Source organism: Artibeus jamaicensis, unplaced genomic scaffold (assembly GCF_021234435.1).
Source record: "Artibeus jamaicensis isolate MK-2021 breed Jamaican fruit bat unplaced genomic scaffold, CSHL_Jam_final scaffold_1964, whole genome shotgun sequence".
Taxonomy (NCBI): domain Eukaryota; kingdom Metazoa; phylum Chordata; class Mammalia; order Chiroptera; family Phyllostomidae; genus Artibeus; species Artibeus jamaicensis.
Window position 1 is genome coordinate 23,546,496 of NW_026522030.1, and position 24,222 is coordinate 23,570,717.

At 49.9% G+C, this 24,222-nt stretch overlaps 1 protein-coding gene across 3 annotated transcripts in view; it reads right to left on the bottom strand.

Annotated features, from left to right (window-relative positions):
* Window positions 1-311: 311 nt before the first annotated feature.
* The window catches only part of DAPK1 (death associated protein kinase 1), a 172,907-nt gene continuing 148,996 nt past the window's right edge, over window positions 312-24,222 (bottom strand). For all 3 annotated transcript variants that reach the window (XM_053656570.1, XM_053656568.1, XM_053656569.1), the window contains exons 20-27: window positions 17,147-17,369; window positions 12,537-12,725; window positions 10,672-10,869; window positions 9,463-9,601; window positions 7,990-8,110; window positions 6,716-6,904; window positions 1,511-2,739; window positions 312-1,038 (exon numbers count right to left, since the gene is read on the bottom strand). In XM_053656570.1, the coding sequence (XP_053512545.1) occupies window positions 1,005-1,038; window positions 1,511-2,739; window positions 6,716-6,904; window positions 7,990-8,110; window positions 9,463-9,601; window positions 10,672-10,869; window positions 12,537-12,725; window positions 17,147-17,369 (2,322 nt within the window). In that variant the 3' untranslated portion in view covers window positions 312-1,004. The remainder of the gene's footprint in view (window positions 1,039-1,510; window positions 2,740-6,715; window positions 6,905-7,989; window positions 8,111-9,462; window positions 9,602-10,671; window positions 10,870-12,536; window positions 12,726-17,146; window positions 17,370-24,222) is intronic.

The window sequence follows — 24,222 nt, forward strand, 5'->3', positions numbered from 1 at the left end:
CAAATGTGAAAATCATCTGGGCTCCTTTTTCTTCCCCAAACCATTCCCAATTTTAGTCATAATGAAGCACCTAAATAAACTGGGTGGTGTTTCATCCCCAGGTTTAGTGAGTTTCTGGGTTTCCCACCATCAGATTGGTCTGCCCCACCATGCATGGTGGGGTGTGGTGAGGAAAAACAAAGCAAAAAAAAAAAAAAAAAGGACTCCTTTTGAATTAAAGACCAAGAAACTAATGCAACAAGCAATATAGTTTATTTTTTTTTAAAAAGGAAAAAAAACAACAAAAGAAAAGAAAAATGACTTTTTAACTACATTTTATAGATTAAGTAAAAATACTTGTATTAATATATATGTATATACATACTGCATATATATATACATATGATATAACATTAAAATTACATGCTTCTCAGGACAGAAGAATTAGGATGTGTTCCCTCGTATGAATTTAAAACTCTATTAGAATTTAAAAGCACTGCAAGAAAACTTGCTTCCTTTATTTCCTTTTTTAGACTTCAAGTACAGGAAGTGATCGAACAGGATCTCAACGTGGGAAACCGTCTGCTATGCACGAATGACAACGGACCGCCACGAATCACGAGTCACGGGCTTTGAATTCGCACACGGAGCTTCAGAGCCCTACGGCTGAGCCAACCTTCTCCCTGAGATGGAGGGACTGAGAACGCGTGACGGTCTGTCGTTTCCTTGTGGACGTTTGCATGGACGTTTAAACAAAGGCTAATGAACACGTGTCTCATCGCGGCAACAACACTGGCCATGAAATTGCTCTAGAGGAGGATTCCTTTCTCCCCTTTCCTTGCCAAAGAAAACACAAGACTGCCGGTGGGGGGGACACACCTCAGGGTGAAGCACCTCTGGCGATGATCGGCACACAGCAAGGGACAGAGAGGGAGCGTTTCCTTCGTGACAGCTCCTGGCTGACTTGGATGATCTCAAACACACCCTCGTCTGCAAAAGGCACTCACATATTGTCTATTTATAAATCATACAGTGGGAGTCCATACATGAGGGGTTTTCCTATAAATATAAAAAAGATAAGCTGAGGACATGATATATAACCAAAGAAAAGAGTTTAAGAAATGCACATTTTGGATAAATGTGCGCTTTTTATTTAAAGGACAATCAATATAATAGTTAAAAATTTTTCACTGAAAAGTTAGGAGTTCCAATAAAATTATCCGTAAGAAGCAAGGTACTAGAGGCTGAGAGGCGGATTCCAGAACATGGAGAGGAGGGACGCTAGCTTTTCAAATGGCCAAAGGAAGAGGTATGGTCAGCTCTTAAGCTAGAAAGACCATTCACTCACGATGGAATGTGTGAGGGGGAGGGAGTAGCAGAGAAACAGGTGCAGTGGGAGGGAGGGTGGCGTCCTCCAGTACATGGGCATAGGAAGGGATGCACCCAGAATCTCTGATGGGAAACGCGGGGGCCACATCCCCCCTGCTTCTGCAGTTTGAAGACACCCTGCCCGAGCCAAAGCTGCCCTCACCTGGACACGACCGAGCTAATGGAATTATAAGATGTGCCGCTGTTGCAGCTTGAGGCATAGGCCTCCTGGCCATTGCCATCGAGGTTGATTTTGAACACAGAGGACGCCTTCAGGAGAAAGTCTGCCGCATCCCGGCGCCCCAGCTCCCGCAGTTTGGACATGAGGATGCCAACTGTGCTATCGGGGTAGGAGGTCCATTCCCGAAGCAGGGCATGGACTGGGCTTGGGAGGAACTCCTTGGGAGCCCCACTATTGGTGTTGTACTTTGCCACAAGGTCAGGGAGGCCCAAGTTCATGGCGAGAAGGCACCAGTCCTTCCCCATAGGATCGGGCGGGTCCAGCAGCCGACTAAGTTTCCTCCGGGTCAGGAGGTTCAGATCCGACGCGTGGATGTCCATGCCTAGGCTGGCCTGTGAGTAGATGTCGTGACACCCGAGGCACATGATGCTGCTGAAGCTTTCCTTGTACCCGCCCATGGTGTTGGTCAGCGAGGTCTCCTTCAGGGTCTGCGCCCGGAAGAAGTCGCGCGGCTGGTAGATCATGACAGGCTCGTGGTGCTCCCTCAGCTGCTGGGGGCTCAGGTAATGCTTCACGGTCAGCAGTCCGGGCAGCGTGGTGGCCATGACGTTCTCGATGGTGCTGCACACCGAGTCCAGCAGGAGGCAGCACTTGATCTTTTCGGTCTCCAGCCCACGTACCTGGACCTCGATGCCCTGGCCGTGGTTGACCAGGAGCACCAGCAGCTCAGCCCCGCGGTTGGCTATCTTGCAGCCGCTCACCCATAGGCGAATGTCTGCATCTCCCTCGGTGCTCTGTTGGTGGATCCACCGGCAGAGGTTCACCTGGACCTTGTGAAAGATGCCACAGGGGAAGGGGGTGAGGTGCTCCACGGGGACAATGCGTACACCGCCGTAGACCATCACCTCGTCCTCCTCATCTGTCCAGGAGCGGTGGAGATTGTCCGTCTTGATCAGGGCGGGGACGTCCACCATGGTCCCATTGCTCAGGTCCCGGGCGCAGATGTCCATGGCATCCAGAATCTGCAGCAGCTCTTCCACGTCACTGTCGGGCACCAGGCGCTGGATGTCCTCCACGGTGTAGCGGCCCCGGTAATGGTGCAGGGCCCGTGGGGTCTCCACGGACAGCAGCCTCCCAAGGACGTTGGTGCAGAGCCAGCGGGGGTCCAGGAGCAGCACGTCCTGGACTGTTTCGCTCTGCATGATGTTGATCTGCCGGGGGACAACGAGAGGTCACACACAGAAACCTAAGTGAACAGAGGCGCAAGCTGCTCAGAGCGTCCAGACGGCTGGGTCTCAGAAATCAACGACTGTGCCGGAAAACCAGCTTGAGGAGGTTGTACGAGACACTTTGAAAAGACCACAGACTTTTAAAAATGGTCAGTGTAGCCCTGGCCAGTTACTCAGTGGGTGGGAGTGTCATTCGGATAGGCCAGGGTTAGGTTCCGTCCCCAGACAGGGCACAGTGCAGGGATGAACCAATGAGTGCGTGGGTGGGTGAAAGGGCCCATCGGCAGTTCTCTCCCCTTCTCTCTCCAAAGTCAATCCAAACAACTTAAAAAAAACCCCAAAACCACCCCTTCTCAGCTCAGAAGAAGCAGGTCAAAAAATGAAGAAGCAGGTAAAAAACCCCCCACAAAACTAAATTGAGACCCTGTGAGGTTCTACTGTAGTAAATTAAGGGGGGAGGGGGAGAAAGGTCAGTGCAATGAAAAAACAATACAAAAAAAGGTGAGAAATGGCAGCTAGCCAAATGGAATGAGTGATTTTTGGCTGGATTCTATCCCCCCAAATACATAAATAAGCAAAAAGAGCTATACAAAAATTTTTGGCATAAGTAGCAAACATCTGAATAAGGACTATATATTCAATAACAGTATTATATCAATACTATGTGTCCAGAGTGTGATAGTTCACTATACTGAGGTTATGTGGGAAAATGTCCTCTCTTTGGGCGATACAGGCTAAATTACTTAGGGGTGAAATGTCATGTTTGCAAAGTAAGTAGGAAAATAAATAGAAGAGAGGCATAAAAGCAAATGTAGCAAAATGTAGACAACTGGTTAATTTAAGTGCAGAGTATATGAGGATTTGTTGTACTATTCTCTCAACTTCTTTGAAGGCTTTCAATTAAAAAAAAAAGACTTAGAATGTTATACTACACTCTAAATTTTTAACATACGTACATAAAAAAGTTCTAGAAGGACTGCTGCCACGACAGTGATTAGCCTTCGCACGGGGGAGTGAGGAATGAGACCGAGGTGATGGTCAGAGAGGACCTTAGCTTTACCAGTCACATCTGTTCCCTCAAAATCCAAAAGTTGGTGCCCTGGCTGGTGTGGCTCAGTGGACTGAGAGCCGGCCTGTGAATCAAAGGGTTGCTGGTTCGATGACCAGTCAGGGCACATGCCTGCGTTGTGGGCCAGGTCCCCAGTAGGGGGGTGCTTCAGTGGCAACCACACATTGATGTTTCTCTCTCTCTCTTTTTCTCTACTTCCCCTCTCTATAAAAATAAATAAATAAATGAAATTTTGAAAAAAAAAAAAAAAAAAAAAAAAAAGAATGGCTGGCCAATGAAAAGAAAAAAATCCACCCTCCTCTCCCCCTCCCCCCCAAAATAAAAGAAAAACAATGGCTGAAAACTTCACCAACCTGGTGAAGGAAACAGACATCCAAGTCCAGGAAACACAGAGAGTCCCAAACAAATGAACCCTAATAGGTCCACACCAAGACACATCAAAATAAAAACACCGAAAACTGAAGATTAGGAGAGAATCTTAAAAGCTGCTAGTAAGGTACAAAGGATCTCCTATAAGACTATCAACCGATTTGTCACCAGCAACTGTGAAGGCTAGAGGGGACTGGCATGAGACACGCAACGTGGGGCAGGGAAGGCCTACAATGAGGAGCACTTCGCCCAGCAAGGTTGTCACTCAGAATCACAGGAGAGTTTCCCAGACAAGCAAAAGTGAGAGGAGCTCATGCCACCAGACCAGCATTACAAGAAATTTAGAAGGACTTCTCTAAGAGAAAAAGGTCAAAACTAAAAATAAGAGAAGATAGGGAAGGAAAAAGAAATCTCGCTAAGACAACTATCTAGTAAATGCAGTGGGTCAACTAATTCTAAAGCTAGTACAAAGGGCAAAAGACAAAAGTAGAAAGAGCATGTGTAACTATAGTAACGAATTAAGGGACATAGATACATACACACAAAAGATGTAAAATATCTGAAAAACATAACTGGGGTGGGTGAGTAAAAAGTGTAATGCTTTTAGAATGTGTTCGAACTTCAGTGACCATCAACTAAAAAAGCACCCTGGCTGGTGTGGCTCAAAGGGTTGTCGGTTCGATTCTGGTGGGGGCACGTGCCTGGGTTGTGGCTGGCCCCTGGTTGGGGCGTGCGGGAGGCAACTGATCAGTGTTTCTCTCCCACATCAGTGTTTATCTCCCTCCCTCCCTCCCTCCCTCCCTCCCTCCCTTCCTTCCTTCTTTCCTTCCCCTCTGTCTATAAAATAAAATAAATAAAGTTAAAAAAAAGAAAAGAGAGCAAGAGAAGAAGAAACAGAGATCTACAAAATCAACCGGAAAACAATAATGTATGCAATACATACACACCTATCCATAATTACTTTAAATGTAAATGCACTAAACGCGCTAATCCAAAGACACAGGGTGGCTGAATAGATAAAAAAACAAGACTCGTGCGTGTTCTAGGCAAGAGACTGACTTCAGATCAAAGGACACACAAAGACTGAAAATGAATGGATGGAAAGAGATATTTCAGGCAAAGGAAAATGTAAAAAGCTGGGGTAGCAATACTTATATCAAACAAAATGGGCTTTAAAACAAAGCCTGGGACAAGAGACAAAGATGAGCATCACATAATAATAAAGGGATCAACCCAACAAGAGGATGGTAACATCTGTGAACATCTAGGCACCAAACATAGGAGAATCCAAATACATAAAACAAATCTGAACACGCATAAAGGGAGAGGCCGAGAGTGTTACAATACTAGTAGGAGAACTGTGACAACCCACTTATATCAGTGCAGAGGTCACCCGGAAAGAAATCCACGAAGAAAGGGTGGCCTTAAATGACACACTGGATCATATGGATTAACAGATATTTACAGAATATTTCACTCCGAATCAGCAGAATACATATTCTTTTCAAGTGTGCACGGAACGTTTTCCAGGCAGACCACATGTTGGGCCACAAAATAAGTCTTAGTAAATTCAGGACTGAAATCACATCAAGCATATTTTCAGATCACAACCATATAAAACTAAAAATCTATTACAAGAAGAAAACTAGAGTAAAATATAAACACATGAAGGCTAAACAACATGCTATTATACAGTCAATGGGTTAATGAAGAAACCAAGGAGGAAATAAAAAACACTGAACCAAATGAAAATGTTAACAGTAACCTAAAATCTGGGACACAGCAAAAGTAATTCTAAGATGGAAATTCACAGTATAAGAAGCCTACCTCCAGAAACAAGAGAAGTCTCAAGTAAACAATCTGAACTGACGCCTAAAGAAACTAGAAACAAACAAAAAAGCCCAAAGTGGGTAGAAGGAAGGAAATAATAAAGATCAGAGCAGAAATGAACTAGAAACCAAAAATAAAACCCAACCAAAAACAAAGCAACAGAGAAGACCAATGAAACTAAGAGCTGGTTCTTCGAAGAGATAAATAGAATAGGTAAACTGTTAGTCAGATTCATCAAGAAAAACAAGAGCAAAAAGAAGAGAAAGAGTCCAAATTATACAGAAAGAAAAGGGAAGAGACACAACAGAAATAAAAAAAAACCCACAACAGAAATAAAAAGGATTGTAAGGGAACAGTATGAGCAATTTCTACACTGACAAATTTGACAACCTAGAAGAAATGGATACATTTCTAGGAACAGTCTTCCAAGACTGAATTTTGTTTCTAGTAGTCAGTCTGTTCAGATTTCTGTCATCCTGATTTAATCAGTAATCAAAAAACTCCCGACAAATAAAATTCCAAGACTAGGAGGCTTCACAGGTGAATTGGACCAGGAGTCAAAGAGGAATGAACACCTATCCTTCTCACACTGTTCCAAAACACCGAGAGGGCAAGCTCCCAAACTCTGTGAGGCCAGCCTCACCCCAATGCGATGCCTCCGGGCCGCGCCGGGGCTCGCAGGGCCCTTACCTCGCCGGCGCTGTGCAGCTGCTGCGCTATGCACCTGAGGTCCTCCTCGCTGGCCAGGGGGTTCAGCTGGTCCTGCACGTCATACACGAACTGCTGCAGCGACATCAGCTGGTTGGGCCCGTTGAGCTTCCTCCAGGAAGGCAGCGTGGAGATGATTTTCTCACACAGGTGAGTCATCGGAGGGCAGACCTGGGGCGTGCAGGCGGGACAGGTCACTTTACAGCTGTGGGGACGCGGGGGGTGGGGGAGGCCGGATGTTCGTGGGGACTGTTGTTGAAATACGGTTTCCGTTTGGACGAATTCTTGGTAATTGGCTTAAAATGAGTTTTGGTTAAATAAATTAGTCTATGCTACGGACTCATCGACTTGACCACACCTTTTAATTAAAATCCACACCGCACTGCATCATTCATTCGTCAGTCCACTCGTGGGTCACAGCTTTTAGGTCAGCAAAATTCCACTCTGTACTCAAGAGATACCTCCCAAAAAATCAAACCCCCCAAAACCAACAAGAAACAAAAGCAAAACCCCCAACTGCCTGCCCTCAGGAGTCGAGGGTGTGTGTGCGAAGCAGACAACATGCCACATCCAAGGCCACAGACGTCCTGTAGCCTGGTGTGCACAGGCCCCAACCCCACCTGGTGGGGAGGCACAGGGAACCCTTCACAGACCGCTGTTCCTGATCGTTACCCAGAGGCTTCTGGGACGGAGCTCCTCTGAGGCTCCACCAGACTACTCCTGCTGCTGACTGGGCCTTGGTGGGGCCCATCAGAAAGGGCTTCGAGCAGTTTCGTGGGAGGAGAGGGACCCGGAAAATTGCACAAGCATGCCTGAGGTGGAGCCTGGTGATGGGAGAGCAGCAGCTCCCGTCTCCTCTGGTAACCACTTCTGTTGTGTCTGTGACTCTGTCTCTTCGTTTTGTGTGATTGTTTGTTGGTTTCTTTTCATATCCTACGTATGGGTGAAATCCTATGGTCCTTCACAAGTCACTCCTGAATTGCTTTTGTAATTTGTCAAAAGCAATTTCACTTTTAAACAAACCACTAAAACTGTCATAACTCCCTACACCCCGTCCACCCCAACCCCTTCACCTCGCAGCCATCTCCTTCTTCTTCTGCTCTTTCTTAGGATAAACGCACGCCCATGCAGCTGACTCGCACTGTGTGTGCAGAAAACGGAGCCACACCAGAGGGCAGGACAAAGGTACCCAACTCGCGGGGTCGCTGATGGGCTGGGCAGAGACCCAGGTTCCTGCCCTTCCCAGGTACACTCACCGAGACGATCTGGCTCCGTATTTCTTGCAGGTGATTTCGAAGTACTTTCATGTCCTTAGACCCAGAAGCCCCCGCGTCCAGAACAAACAGCTTGTTCGAAATGTGCAGATCATTCCCAAACCTAAGGGAAGAGCGGTAGCCGCATCAGGGGTGTTTCCACGGCAGGAAGGGCCAGGCAGTTCCGGCGACCTTGCAGAGGTCCCCCTCCCTGCAGCTGGCTGGGCTCTGTGATGTGACACTGGGACCGAGGCTGGGGACACCCATGTGCTTCTGGTCACGCAGACATGGACCTTGGGGCCCATACGACGGCGGGGACACTGGTGGGAAGATGTCGGCTGCTCTGAAGCAGGCAAGGTGAGGCGTGACGTGCTCACCTTACGAGTTACGACAAGAGACGCTGTTGCAGTTGACAGAGTAAGAGTAGAGGAATGAGTATGAAAGCTACAACTTAGATCTAAAGAGAGGAGCAGAAGCCCTCTTTTTCATGCCAGGAAGACAACAGGTTGCTGTCTTTCACGGAAGAGAACCGAAGTCGCTGGGCACAGGACACTGAGCTGCAGGTTTAAACTTTCTGCTGATAGATGCTGAGGAGGACTACAGGGCGGGGCCGACGAGGCTCACGGCTGTGAGGACGAGAAACAGGGTTCATCCTCGTAGTGTTATTTGTTAATTAGGGTATTATTCTCCACGTGAACAATGGTCAGCCTACGTGTGTCTCCCCACCCTGTATGCATTTTTTACGGGGTGGCTGTGTGCATGTCCATATTTATAAGTGAAACACAAGTGTTGCAGAACTGCTTGACAGGAAGTAGACCTTGATATTTCCCACTGCACTCCGATCCACCCCAACCCATTTCAGAGGGTCAGTCAGGACCCTCGAAATGAATCTCATGACCCACTATGTTGAGAAATGTTGATCAGTGGCACCGTGATAATCACTCCAAAAACTGAAAGCTGAAACGACTGAATGAACTATGCATCTAATGTACCCATGGTGACCACGGTTGCTAACACTGTATTTTACAGTTAGAATTTGCTGAGAGTAGAACTTCAGTATCCTAGAGAGAGAGAGAGAGAGAAATATGAATGATGGATGTTTTAATTGACTAGATGGTGCGAATCCTGTCACACTGCAATCATATATCAAATCACCACAGTGTATACTTTAGATATCTTACAATTGTATTTGTCAATGATACTTCAATAAACTGAAAAAACCCCACAAAACAACTAAAAGAAGTTATCTCTAGGCTGTGGGACCAGGTGATAAGAAAAGCTAGAAGACTGTTTCTTTTTGTACCACGCTGTTTACTACTGTTTGATTTGTTATTCTGTGTATTCATTGCTTCGATAAAAATGAAAAATACAACAAAAAGGCAACGAGAGAAAAGAGGCCTTTAATTTCTGTAAGTCCTTTCGGCAGCTCACGGGACTCGGGTTCGTTACTCCCAAAGTCCTCGTGGAGACCCTCACCTGTTTCTGATCTCTTTCAACAGTGCCGTGTCTTTGTCATATCCAAACTCGCCACCCGCCGGGCGGGGGACGTTCATGATGTCGGCGTGCGTGGCCACCAGGACGACTCGGAGTGGGTTCTTCAGCTTGCCGCCGAAGGCTGGGGGCAGAGAGAGAGCTGGTTCAGCAGTGGGTCCTCCTTCCCGGTCACCTTTCCTCCCCAGGTGAGGGGGGCTGAGCTGGCCGCAGGCCCTGGCTGTCCTCCAGGTGGACGTGCAACCTGCCTGGAGACTCCAGGCCCAGCGCCTGCTGTGGCCTGTGACCCCTGGGCCCCAGACCCTGCCAATAACAAAATGGGCCTGTCTTCTGGGTGTTGAGAAAAGCTGTTCAGGAATGGACCAGAACCGACCACAGAACACAGGAGGCTTCTCAAATCTATCTCCAAATGGCCTCCACTTGCAGGGTACGGGGAGATCTGACCTCTGACCAGGGGGTCGCCCTGTCCAAGCCCAAAGGAGACCCCGTGAATGCAGCTACACCACAGAAATGACTCAGAAGGGAAATGCCTGCAATCCACACAACAACCTCTCACTTCTGGGAGTGTTTAAGACGAAACCATAAAAAGAGAGACAGAGAGCAAGAAATAAAGTGATGGGACCCTGTGGGGAATTAAGCTCAATTTATTTAATTATGTACAGGCTTTTCAAAGGAAAAATTGACTGCTGAGTTTTGTATCTCACCAGAGAAAGCTGCTGCTTTTGTTATAGGAAAAGAACAATGTTATTTTCTCCTCTAGGATTAAGTCAAGATAATGCATTCAGTCAGTATGGTCCTCTTTCTTGCATTTTGATGGAACTACAGAATTCACTTTGCTTATGAATTATGTACCCAAGAGGGAAAGGCGCAGTAGCTATTAAAGGAGGCATTCTACCTTGCACCCAACAAAAGCGACCACAGCTCTAAAATATAGGAAGAAAGTGAGAACTGGCCCTTAAGGAGTAATAGCTCAGATTCAGGTCTCTGTGGCAGAAATATGTGGTCATGAAAGAACTCCCTGTGGACCAAACGAACAGCTGAGTCTCAGGGAACTTCCAGAGCAGAAATCGAAGCATAGGAAGGAGGAATGTGGGTGTCCACGGCTACTGGCCACAAGCTATAGGAGCCCAGTCCCACGGGGGGAGGGGAGGCCAGTGGGAGGGTGCTCCCTCACCTAGGGGCGTCTCAGCTTACCTATGGGTTCTTCAACTGGCATAAGAGACTTCAGGAAACTGAGCCAGAAAACCACTTGATTCAGCTGGATCTCATAGGGCTCTTCTAGACTAAAAACGATGACATGGATTGATGTGGGATCGTTTGCAGCAAAATAGTCGTAAGAGCAGAAGTACACGGGATTTCCAGAGAACTCCCACACACTGAAATCGCCAACTCCTACAGAGAAAAAGGAGGCTTACTGTTGCGGAACACCACCCCCAAATTTCAGTCAGTTTTCCTCAGCACTTCAGAGGTTACCAGTAGGGATGGTGTCACCCAGAGCATTTACCTGCTTGTCTCTGCACCTACTTAAATACAGAGCTGTCTTTGCAATATCTTTGGGACGTATGCCTGGGTCATTGTAGAAGATCCCCAGGGCCATTCTAATGCCTCCCCCTGAGCACAGGCACTCCTGGGGCTCATGACCCTCAATGTCAGGCAGCTAAGTCCTTTGTGTGAAAAGTTCTGGAACACAGAAAGAGGCCCCCTGAAGACTGGGAGCACTGGGAGCCAGACTTGGGATGGGGAGGAGGCCTGTGGACGGAGGGGCAGGGATGGTGGGTGACACACGCTTCTCCTTTCTTTATGCTGCAGGGCCAGATGGCTGGAAAAACATTTGACTTTTAAGAGAGCAAAGCATGCGTGACCTTTAATTCTGTTCCTCTGGGGGGTATGGTTCTCAGAGTGGGGTTCCTGGACCAGCAGCAGCATCACCTGGGAACCCCACACCTGCTGAACCAGAAGCTCTAGGGCAGAGACGGGCGGTCTGTTTTCGCGAGTCCTCCAGGGGATTTGGTGCAAGGAGGGGTTTAAGGGCCTCCTGTTAAGGCCCAGCTGGCGTAGCTCCATGGATTAAGAACCTCCACTTTAGGTCACACACACGGAGTCGCCTTCATGAAGCTGCTCCCACCTGCCTCCCTGTGCCAGCTGCTGTAGCAAGCCCTTTAGGAATATCAGCTCATAAAATCCTCACAGCGGAGGGAACTGAGTCTTGGAGAAATTGCTTTATCTTTTTCTTTTTTTTTTTTTTAAAGATTTTATTTACTTATCTTTAGAGGGGAAGGGAAGGAGAGAAGGAGAGAAACATCAATGTATGGTTGCCTTGAGTCCCCTGCTGGGAACTGGCCTTCAGGGAACCGGCCTGCAACCCCGGTATGTGCCCTGATTGGGAATAGAACCATGATTGTCTGGTTCGCAGGCCCGCGCTCAATCCACTGAGCTATACCAGCCAGGGCTTGCTTTATCTTTTTCTAAACTGGGTCTCCACAAGGCAGGGACCTGCTGTTCCAGTGACTTGCGCCCGGATGGGGGCCTGGAGCCCCAGGGTTACTGCAGGGAAGACGCAGCGGTTATGGGAGGAAGGAAACCATCCCTGGCAGCATTGAAAACTTCACCCCTTGGAAGTGTCTGAGAGCAAAGAATACACTTGAAATTTTACTTATGAAAAAAAGTTGCCTATGTCTGTATCAATGCATTAGCCATGAATGTAGATGTATTTAAAAATAATTCTTGTTCTATAATGGGTATATCAACCTGCTAGAGGGATTCTATTTTATGAGATTTCCCATCCGAGTGGATGTTTAGCTCTACTTTAAAAAACATATTAATTTACTCAATAGTAAAGTAATTTAGTAAGCACCTATTATGCGCCTGGTGCTTTGCTAGGTGCATTAACCAGCCCTGCTTCCGCCCTGGGCCACTGCCAGCGTCACTGCACTGGCTCTTCCTCTGTCGGTTGTGGGGCTGGGATGCTGCCCATGGGGACAGGCTCCCTTTATGGAATCACCTAAAGCCCTGGCAAGGGATGCTTGAAGTCCCTCCCCTTTGCTGTGGGCGGGACGTACCATTCAAATAGGCGTTCTGGATATCGATGGCCTTCGTGGACTGGTCGTCGGCGGAGCAGTGCGCGTGGTGGGCCGGGGCCACGAACACCTCTAACATCCCCTTGGTGAGGCCTGGCTCGAACATCATGCTGCGGCTCCTCACGCTCACGTTCTCGCAACCCGGGTACAGGTTGTTGATGCTCACGGACACTGCGGGCAGACGGGAAGCTGGTGAGACCTGCACAGGGCAGCGTGCACGCTTGCTCTTCCCTCTCGGCCTTTGCTCCTGTGTGGCGCTTTTCCGGGACATTCCCTGTCCCCACCCCACTCCTGCTTCCGGAGGGGTTCGCACGATTCTTGGGTGTGTTGGCCTGATTCTTTTGGTTGGCGCCCCCTCTTGTGTCCGAGAGGCTGACCCCAGGGACTGCATCTCCCAGGCTTGCTTGCCATTTGCTGCTGGCTCGGGTCAGCCCATGGGAGGCACTGGAGATGCTCAGGGGAGAGAAAGGCGGGCTCAGCCTTCAGCCTCGAGAGTTTTCCGGAGACCATAACACAAAGGGCCAATTTTCCTACCGCAGACAAGCTTTAGGCTGTCTGAGTGCCATTAATGTGGGCACCTCTCTAAGGAAAGGAAAAAGGCCTGACCATTGTAGCAAGGTCGTGGGTGTCCAGAGTGCTGGTCTGAGAGATGGCAGAGCAGGGCGCCCAGGCACCACCTAGCAGTGCCACCTTGAAGTGACGATACTGCTGTTTCTGAAAACAGACCTCCCTCCCTGGAGGCCACAGCCACCCAGTATGGCCTGGCCCCTCCTCCAACCAGGGCTCCTCTAGGTGGCCCTCATGTCGTATTTGTGCCACGCTCTGCTTTTCAAGGACATCGTGAACGCTGTTTTGTGAGGGGCAGGACGTGACTGATGAGCTGCCCCGACTAGGACTGCCTGCGGCCAGGCCCTGCGTGCTGCTGCCCCCTGCTGGCGGCTCCCTCAGCGCAGGCTGTGCTTGCCTCTCACCAGGCTGCAGGGGGCCTGCTATAGGGCCTGTAGGCAGGGCTCCTGGCTACATCCAGGCCTCAGGCAGGTCTAGAGCTAACTAAAGATGAGTTTTGGGTCTTTCAGAGACTTTTTGGATAGAAACTGCCCCCCCACCCCGCCCCACCCCTTGGAGCAGACCAACCACCTGGTACCAAGCACCGCAGGCCTCCACGGGTCACGCATCTCTTCTGTACTTGCCTAGGCTCTCCAGGAGGCCACCTGGCTTTGGCCAGACAGATCTGGGTGTACCCCTCTGACTTTGACTAGGGGTGACCTTGACCCAGGGGTCACACATGCCAGTGCATTCCTGAAATATCATCTCTATAAAAGGCAAAACTTCTTGCATGGGGTGGGGGAGTCTGCATCTGAGCCCTCTGTCCTGACCTATGGGACTCTTGGAGTCCGGACTGGGTGGAGATGGGGTGAAACGCAGGGAATGTGCCCCTCTGTGCAGGGCAGCTGCCCACCTGCCCACTGACAGTGCCAGGTGGGAATGTGGCCCAGTGTGGCCAAAGCTCCCACTCTTCCATGAGAAGCAAAGTATTTCGCTTTTTAGGTGAAATTAAAAATTTTTTTTCTTTTTAAAAATTTATTTAAAATTTATTTTAATTTTTATTGACTTTATTGTGATGACATCAATAAAATTATTTAGGTTTCAGGTGTATAGTCCTGTAACATATCATCTGTATATTGTATCGTGTGTTCACCACCCCAAGTCAGGTCTCCTCCCACCGCCATTTATCCTCACTTTACACTCTTTGACCTCCCCATTCCCCTGTCTCTCTGGCAATCACCATGTTATCATCTGTACCTACGAGTTTTTTCCCTGAAAGATTTCATTTATTTATTTATTTTTAAGATTTTTATTTACTTATTTTTAGAGAGAGGAGAAGGGAGGGAGAAAGAGGAACATCAATGTGTGAGAGATACATTGAATGGTTGGCTCTCGCACGCCCCCAACTGGGGACCTGGCCCTCAACCCAGGTGTGTGCCCTGACTGGGAACTGAACCGGCAACTCTTCAGTTCATAGACCGGCACTCAATCCACTGATCCACACCAGCCAGGGCAGATTTTTTTTTAAGCCCTTCACCTTTTTCAATGTTGGCAGCTAACTGCATTTTTCTTTCCTCTTGGCCATACTGCATCTTGTCAGGTGGCTGGGTTTCAGCCTCTGCCTCAGGCAGAAACGCCTCATGTCTGTAAGCCTTTTCTTTGAAATGGGTTTAGGACACAAGTGTGCGGCACCTGGAGCAGAGGTCCGTGCACACTGTGTGCACCCCCCACGCTGCACACTATGTGCACCCCCCCACGCACCTTCCCACACTGTCTGGCTCCTCCCTAGGTTTTGTCGTTGTCTCCCCAAGAAGCGGCAACTCTGCCAGCTCGCGGATCGGTCGTTCAATGTTCCCTTCACCCTCTCTCCTGTGTTTTTAGCATTTGTCACTTTGAGTTTTGCAGGCCCCCGAGTGCACTTTCTCTCAGTCGGGGGACCACAGACAGCACAGCTGTGCTTCCTGAGAGAGCAGGGACGTCAGCTCCCTCTGAGATGATGGGACCCCAGAGAGATTCTGAAGAACTGGGGCCCGTGGGCTGTAAGAAAGAGCAGTGTTTACTCCTGGCAGTCCTTTCTTTCGAAGAAGCCTGGGCCTGGCTGAGGAGGGACCTTGACATAGACATCAGAGGGTTCAGGCCAAGAAGGCAGCTCTGCACCGGGGGAGTCGAGAGAACAGGAGGCCCAGCAGCCTTTCCACGAGGCCTGTGCTGACAGCAGCGGGGGTGACCGGTTCGGTGGCGTGAACCTTCCGTCACTGAGCCCCTGGCCCACGTCCCTCCAAGCCTGGAGGATGCGGCTGTACACATTGTGACTTACTGATAATCTGGCCACGCTGAGTTGGATTTTATCAAGAATCTACTCTCAGATTTTTCCAGATGTGGAAACTGGACCACAAGAAAGATGAATGGAGACATTAACTCTGAATGTAGGGTTGAGCAGCCCAGGAAATCTGTTCCTCGAGGGGAAGCCATATACCATGTGCTGCATGGCTGGTTCAGTTTAGCTCATGGGACCTGCGCCGCCAACTTCATACCAATGAGGACTAACTAAAAATCCCAGCCATGGACCCACACAGATCTCTGTTTTACACACACACACACACACACACACACACACAGTCTCTCCACCCTCCCCGCCCCCAAACAGGGGTTCAGACTGAAGTGACCTTACCCTACTGCAGGAGAGAGCTGGCTCCCTCTAGGGAGACACTGTAACTGGCCGAGGCTGACCTTGGACTAGGAACACCAGCAGAATTACGATGCCAATGGAAAAGGTGGGCACGCAAATGCCCTTACTCAGAAGCTGCGTCACTAACTAGCACTGGCTCAGGAGCCAGGTACTTCACGAACTGCCAGCCGTGTGACCCAGGGCAGCCTACTTGACCACTCACAGCTTCCGTAAAACACTGCTAAAAATACCCCATCATCCCGCCTCGTGGATGAAATGAGGTTTCACACGTCCACATTTTGCCCAGTTCCTGACACACAGTTAGTGCCGGGTAAAGTATCAGCAATATGAGTTAGCAACTTCATAGTCATTCTAATTACAAATGCATTTTGGTTATTTTTTTTTCTCCAAGTTCCTGCTGTGCTCAGACAACAGGTGGACAGGGGCATATAAATCTCAGTCAGCTGTCCGCCTACACGAATGCTTCCCAGACTTGCCTCGTGGAGAGAAGGATGACACAGGACCACAAACTGGGAAACATTTGTTTTCAACCTGGGGAACCGATATGACCTTTGTGATGTGATGTACAGAAAAGGAATTTGAGGCACACAGCTTCAAAACTGATGCTACTGGGAAAATCTTGAAGGTCTCTATTCTTACTTAGTAAAACCTCAGTCCCTCACTCTAAAGCAGGGTTTGGGAGAAGTAACACCCAGCTTGCACACTTTCCTTGTGCTCCCTGAGGTGTTTCTCCCTGGGGAAGGACAGGTAACCCTGAAATTGTGGGTGTGAATCCACCAATAATTGTGTCTCAATAAGGCAGAGGAAGATGGCAAAGCCCGCTTCCCAGTGAGGGTCCATGAGCAGAGGGACCAACCGTGAAAACCGTTACAGAACCTTTCAAAACCACTGACCAGCTCTGAATGTGCAGGATGGTGATCCCATGCGAATCCAACGTTGTTGCTCCACACCCTCAAATTTCTAGGTGTTCCTGCAGCCTTCCAGGAAGAAGGCGTGGGGCGAGGACCCACCTGGGGCCAGTACTGGATCTGTGCAGCCTGGGACGGTGTTAGTCTAATCTCTCTGCGCCTTCGGGAGCAGAGGCCCGAGTGGAACTCAGCGCAATTCTATTTGCACATCTGTGACTGTGAGCTGTTGCGTCTGTGGCTGTGACTTCCGTGAGGCCCTTTCCTTACTATTCTGGGCAATAGGAGGGCCAGACCCCACCTGAAAGCCACTCAGGCCGTGGGATCTAGTCAGCCCGGGATCAAGTGACCATAACAAAGCCACCACTCGTTTTAGACCCTGACCCAAGGGCGGGCAAAAAACTACTGCAGAGACAGAGGCTGCGTTCAGGGGCCGGGTCAGAGGTGCCTACCTGCCGGCTTGGACGCCAAGGGCGAAGGCGGGAACCGCGTGGAGCTGGTGGAGGAGAGCCTGGGCCGGCGGCGGCGGAAGAAGCTCCTCAGCAGCCCGCACTTGAGAGACTCCACCAGGGTGGTTTTCCCGGCGCTCGAGTGGCCGAACAGCTTCAGTTTGATTCTCGGCTGCAGGTTCTGTGTGGGTCGCAGCTGCTGGATGAAAAGTCCTCGATGCGTATCCTGAACACAGATGCAAGAGGGCCTGTTAGTCCCTGACTTTCAGGGTTCTGAACCCCTGGGCTAAGTCCATCCTTCCTGGCCTGTGATTTTTACCCATTTTGAAGATTTTGTTTTATTTTTTAGAGAGAGGGGAAGGGAAGGGAAGGAGAAAGCGTGGGAGAGAAACGTCAGTATGTGGTTGCCTCTCACATCGTCCCTACTGGGGACCTGGCCTGCAACCCAGGCATGTGCCCTGACTGGGAATTGAACCAGTGACCCTTTGGTTCATAGGCTGGCACTCAATCCACTGAGCCACACCAGCCAGCCAGGACCGATTTGTACTCATTTTGTCCTGTTCTCATCACATGCTTAATAAAATTCAAGTAAAATGCACACTCTCTTAGGAACTTTGAAATGTACCATAGAGTAGTATTAACTACAGTCCACATTTTACATTATATTCCCCGTATCTGATTTATTAAAGACTTTATCTGGTTAAGAGTCTTTTTAACAAGTAAAAAAAAACCAAAACCCAAAACCTAAATGCACATGACCTACCATTCGCCACTTTAACGTGTGCCGTTCGGGGTCTGTTAGCTCCTTTACGGGGCCGGACGACCACCACTGTCTGGCTCCAGAGCATTTTCATCGGCCCAGAGAAAGACTCTGTGCCCATTAGCGGTCACTTCCCGCCACCCTCCCTGTGCAGCCACCGTGACCACCAATCTGCTCTGTGTCTCTGAGGACTTGTCAGTCCGCAGTTTGATGCACAAGGAGTGGGCGGGGCCTTCCTGTGACACAGGGTCAGCCAGTGAGAGGGGCTGGGGGTCGGAGGGGCCTGCTTCCCTTCCGTGGAGAACAAGGGCTTCACAAGGCAGGAAGCTAAATCATGGGGAGGGAGCCTGGAGACCCAGTAACCCTTCTACTTTCTTCTTTCTCAGTCCTACAGGGAGAAGCAAGAGTCTCCCCAACACCAGATAATCCACACATCATTCACCGACACATTCATGGAATGCTAGCACAGGGTGGGGCCTGGGACGTCTGGACCTGTCTTGCTCTGTGGGATCAGAGAGATGCAGACACGTGAACACTGACATCTAACAAAGGTGGGTGCTTCTGATGGGACAGTGCGTCAGGGTGCTCTGCGTGGTGGGACGTCAGTCACGCCACGAGCTCCACCCTGTCGCAGGCGCCAGCCTCATTCCCACCACCCCAGCCTGGCTTCTGGCTCTGTGACCTGCAGCCTGAGCTGGATTCCTCCTCTGCTCCCCCAGGCGCCCCCTCTGCTCTAGCCTGGTAACTTCCCTGCGTCCCACAAGACCTGTCGTGTTGTGCTGTCTCCCGCTTTCCCTCCCTGGCAGATTCAGGCCCACAGACGTGCGTTTCTCCACCATGACCCTGCCTGGACTGCGTTAAGCTCTCTCTCCGGACGAGGAGCCAACCTGACAGGAGAGACGGTAACCCCAGCACCCGGCTCAGGCAGGGTGTTTAACAGAGAGGTGCGGCACACATGACCCGACTCGGGGGCGACCCACGCAAGAACGTTTCAGAGGTAGGCGCCTTCCTCTCTGTCTCGGTGTGACCTCAGACCCAGTCAGACCGCTGCTGCCAGTTCTAAATCCTGAGAGGCGCTGATTTACTGCTGAGCCACTGTTACTCTTCCCACGAATGACCAGGCAAACTTTCCTGGAGGGTCCAAAGTTCCTACCCCTATGTTCTGTCGGTAAATTGTGACCCCACTTTCTCAACGGGGCAACACTGCCTCCTAGTGGACGTTTAAGACATCTGCAGGGACGTTCTTAGTTCTCACTGGTGGGGGATGCTGCGGGCGGTGGGTCTGAGGCCCAGACCGGTACACGGAATGTCCTGGGAGCTGGAATTCTCCTGGGCTGACTGGTGTCTGCTGAGCATTTATATAGGAAATACACCTGTTTGTAAGATCTGAACTCAGGGCTTAACTGCATCATTTTACATATGACCCAGAGGATTTTTGGGGAGGTGGAGAGGACATCATTTCATACATATGGAGTTCTCCAAAAACGCTAATACATACAGAGTTCTCCAAAAACGCAAGTGTTTTACATAAATTATATATATAATTTTCATTATGTACAATTTATATATATAGCATATCACATATGATATATAGTATGAACTATGTGTAATTATATAAAGATTACATATCATTATATATAGAATATATAATCCGGATCTTTCCGAACATCCCGACAGCAGTCACTGCATTGTCAGAGTTGCCGTCCCGGCCCCGTGACGTCCATGGGCAGACAGACGTCTGTAGGCGTCGTGTTCAGCGGTTCTGCGGATGGGTCAGGGTGCCTGCTGATCTCACCCCCTGACCCCTCGGTGCCCTGCGACCCGGCATTTACACACTGAAACACTGTATTTCACTGTAAATACATTTCTTCGATGTCTTTGTTACATTATAGTGAGGGCATTCTATGAATCTTTTAAAACGACCTGGTAGGTACATTGTTATCTGCGAATTTCATTTCAGGAGGGTGAAGAAGCATCACTAAAGGCATGTCACACAGTGTGGGATTGGCGGTGGCTGGAAACCGTGTCGTGGACAGTGATGGTGGCACAGGAGGTTGTTCTGACCGATTTCTTCTTCTAACCTCAAAGGCAAAGCGCTGCAGAGACCAGATGGGGTATTTCGCCAGCAATTTCCTTGAATTATACTATGCACGTCAGCACAGAAGCTGAAAAGGTTCTGTTCTGAGACAGTAACTTATCGGGTGGTGCCCAGCAGGCTGGAAGAAGTGGGGTGCTGGACACCTACCTCCTCGATGCTGTCTACTGTTGCAGATCAGCCCATGCCGCCGGAGGCACATCTGCCTGTCCTCATTCCGACTTAACCTGCAAAACCAGCCCTTTATCTTCCCTTCAAAGCAGCCGGCTCTGCTCACACCTTCACATAAGGGAGCAGCCTGACCTGCAGTCAGTGTCCCAGGTGAGTGTCACCTCCTCTTCTGAGCAGACTGCTCAACTCACTGAGCAGACTGCTTCGTGACACACAGCTTCCTAATGCACACAGATCCTCTGTGTGAAGCCAGGGTCTGCTACTGAGATGGGGCAAAGGCGGTGGAGAACCTGCTTGGGCCTCAGCACAGGCTCTGGGTCCTGGGCGAACTGTGAGATGAATGAGCTGGGGGTCCTGGGTGGTCCGTTTCCTGCCCTATTGACCTGGACACTTCAGCTGGCACACCGGTCCCGTGGGAAGGAACGAGGGCATGTTCTCTTCCGTATCAGTTTCCTGGGCCCTTCTACTCGGACGAGACCTGAACCGTGGTACCCATGGGACAATGCTGCCCTGACGTGCTTCCGGAAGCCTCTCTGAACCAGGGCTGGCTTGCTCCTGTGCAGCTGGGAGAAATCCCGCCTGCCTTGCTCTGCACTGCCTGCCACGGAGGTCTCACTCCTTTGACTTCCACGCAGGACGATGCTGTTCAGAAGCAGCTGGCCGTCGGTTTGCCTATTTCCCAGGCCAGCCACAGACACAGAGGCGAGAGGGAAGAGGCAGCCGGTGACCAAGACTCTCTATTTGTCCTAATTCTAGGAGGCCCTCTGAGTCCTCAAGGTCTTGACTTGGGGATGTGTCCTTGGTCAAGGACTGATCAAAATACTCACCCCTGCCTTTTAAAAATTTTTAAATTTAATCTTTATTATATTTTTTCCATTACCATTTAGTCCCATCACCCCCAGCTTTGTTATCCAATCACCCCGGACTGTCCTCAGCAAGAATCCCGTGGAGTCTTTAAAACCTCCTTTTTCCCCGCAGCCTCAGTATCCCCTATAAGGAGGTCTGCACCACCAGTTCCCCTTCCTACCCCCAAACTGTGACATTCAAACATACCAGTGACATTGCCTGTGCCTTTTTTGTGCACCTCGCCCTGACAAGGTCCTTGCCACAGGACCTCTCTGCCACTTGGTGGAGCCTGGGCCCTGTGACCCTCCTCTTGACCCATCTCTCTGGGACTCATGAGTATAAGAAACTTTGTTTTCTCCCGAGTCTCCCTCTGCCTCCTGTTGTAGCCACACCTGGCAGACCATCTCAACAGAAGAATCCAAAGCAGTCGGTCTGAATGAAGCCTCTTAGTCTGCTTCCTCTTAGCAATTCTCGGTCTGCAGACCCGACCCTGCCCTTTGGCTTGTCCTGGTTGGAGTCAGAGCTCAGCTGATCTCTCTCCTCTGCTACAAACTCCCACGGCAGGGCTCCCTGAATGCAGTTCTGCCTTTCTGTCTTTAACAATGGCCGTGAATTACTATTTCTTTAGCACCTGGAGGAGCAGAGACCGATGAATTTCCGGTCTGCGGCAGTAACGTCCACATGTGTGACATCTTCCAGCTTACTTGCTATCTTGTACACTCTTTATTTAAACCTCAAAGAAACCTTCATGCTCAATGGGGTCATGCTCCCTTCCAGACGAGAAAGCTGAGGCTCAGACAGGCCACGGCGCTTCCCCGAGGCAAAGACGGAACTCCCCACCAGGTCTCCTGCTGCTCAGGGCAAGGGGTGGGCTTCTCAGAAGCAGGGGGACAAAGATTTTCAACTTGAGGGCAGAATCGCAAAGTGGGGGTGTGCCGGAGTGAGTTACAGGCACTGACAACTGTCCAAGAAAGGCCATTTCCAGCCTGTCCCACTTGGAAGACGGTTCCCAGTTAGTGCAGTATAACCTTGGGGGTATTTCAACATAAAGTAGGATTTATGAGTCATTGCTACAATACGGCAGATAGAATGAGATACACTTCCCTGCTCTGGATCTTCACAAAGGGCACATCTCATTTTAGCACCTCTTTTCCTAAGCAGATGACTTGGGTTACTGGCCCGAGTTAGCATCTCCAGAGTCCAGGGGAGCTGTGGGAATAGGGGTAGGGTCAGGGGGGCTTTAATGATCTGAAACAGTGAGTCTCCATCTGGGGAGCTCACATGCTGTTTCCCAAATAATGACTGCCTTCAAGAAATCTTTTTCTCCAGTCTCCTCCTCTCTAACGAAATCCGACCTCATTCTGCAGGATGATCCTTCCTCGTGCACACTGAAGTCTTGGAGAATCTGAACACAACCGAATTTGATAAAGGTGTGCAGGGCAGACAGAAGTTTCTGAAGTCTCTCCCCTCCTGGCGGGCGCCGCATTATCACTTTTCACCACTAGATGGTGCAGCAGGGGCGGGTCCTGACCAGTCTCCCCAGCAAGGCAGCTTCCAGCAATCAGAGCGTGTGCCCTCCAGTGCAGGCTAAGGTTTTGATGTGGAGAGACTCTGAAGACGGTGACTACGGATGTCTTCGGAACTTCCATCCATGGTCTATATTGAACAGGAGCCGCAAAACCTCCGCGAGCCTGGGCTGGCTGGAAAGCCCCGCCTGGTTAGGCCCTTACTGCAGTAGCGCCCTCAGGACAGTGGAGAGGTGGGACTATCCTACTCGCTCCGTTGAGGCTCAAGACTTGAACTATTTTGTTTGTGTCCCCAGCCGCACTCCCTGGGCTGGCGGGTGTGGTTGGCAGGCAGGCAACGAGACGCGGAGTGTCTGCGGCTGCGCCCTCTAGCGCGCAGGGCTGCGGGGGAATCGGAATTGAACCAGAACCGGCCTTCCAGGTGGTCGTTAAGGGTACAGTAAAGAGGGAGGCTGGAACATCTGATGGGCCCCAGGGGCACCTTCTGTCTGGTCCCTCCGTCCGAACAGTGAGAGGTAAATTCCTAAAGCCTAAGTCAGATCTTGGTCCTACTTACTTAATATACCCGAACTAAGCCCCAATCTCTTTATCCAGGTCTGTAAAGCCTGCCCTACCCCTCCTTCCGAAGGTCCCCCAGCGACATCCTCCGCCCAGACTGCGGTGCTCCGCTCTCCAGCCAGCCCTTCAACCCTCCCCAGCGCCGGAGAGTGTTTCCTGGGACACACTGAGCTCTTTACTGCCCGAGGCCCTTTGCACTGGATATTCCCTTGGCCTTCCACCAACCCTTTCCGGCGGCCTCCTCTTTCCCGTCCTTCCAGTATTGGCCTAAACGTCACCATCAGAGAGGGATTCCCTGACTGGTTAATGCAAAGCAGCTGCTACCCCACCCCGTACTTTCTTTCATTTCACCCTATTTGAATCCCACGCATTTGCACCGGGGATGGCAAGCCTTTTTGTAAGGGGCCTGGTCGTCTCTGCTGGGACTCCCACGTACCCAGACGCCAGCCGTGGCCAGTAGCCAGTGAAGGGGTGCGGCTGCGTTTCAATACAACTTCATTTACAAAAACAGGTGGTGGGGCAGCTTGGGCTCATAGGCCATTGCTTGCCAACCCCTAATTTATCCTACCTTACCTTTTTCTTATTTATTGGCTGAGTCTTGCCTCCTTTGTTTGCTGTGATCTCTCTGGTGCCTAGAACAGTTCTTGGCATGTAGCAGACACTGTGAATATCTTAAATGAACATCATTTGGTAACCGCTTTGCTCTTTGAAGCCCTGGGGAATCTTGGTTTCTAGTGTCCTTTCTTCCAGCACCTTTCCCCCTGGAAATTTAGCTTTCTCTCTCCCCTGAGTAAAGATGACTAAATATTCTCTGATTGACAGGGAAGAGCCCCCTGCAATCTGGGAAAGCCAGATAAGCCCAGGAGCATGGCTTTCTGCACGTGGCAGGATGCAATTAGACCCAGCACTGATGGAGCAGCAACTCTTAATTATGCAAATGCAGCTTCCTTGTGAATTTCAAATTCTGGGCAAATTCCCAACTCGGTCCTCTTTTCCAAAATATTCCTGGGCACCTTTCTCATGGTCTAGTGTCTGGGCTCAGGAAAACAACTACTTTTAACATCAGCTCATGGAAAATCCGATTAGAAGGACAAATAAAATAAAAAGAGGTCAACTCCCCAAA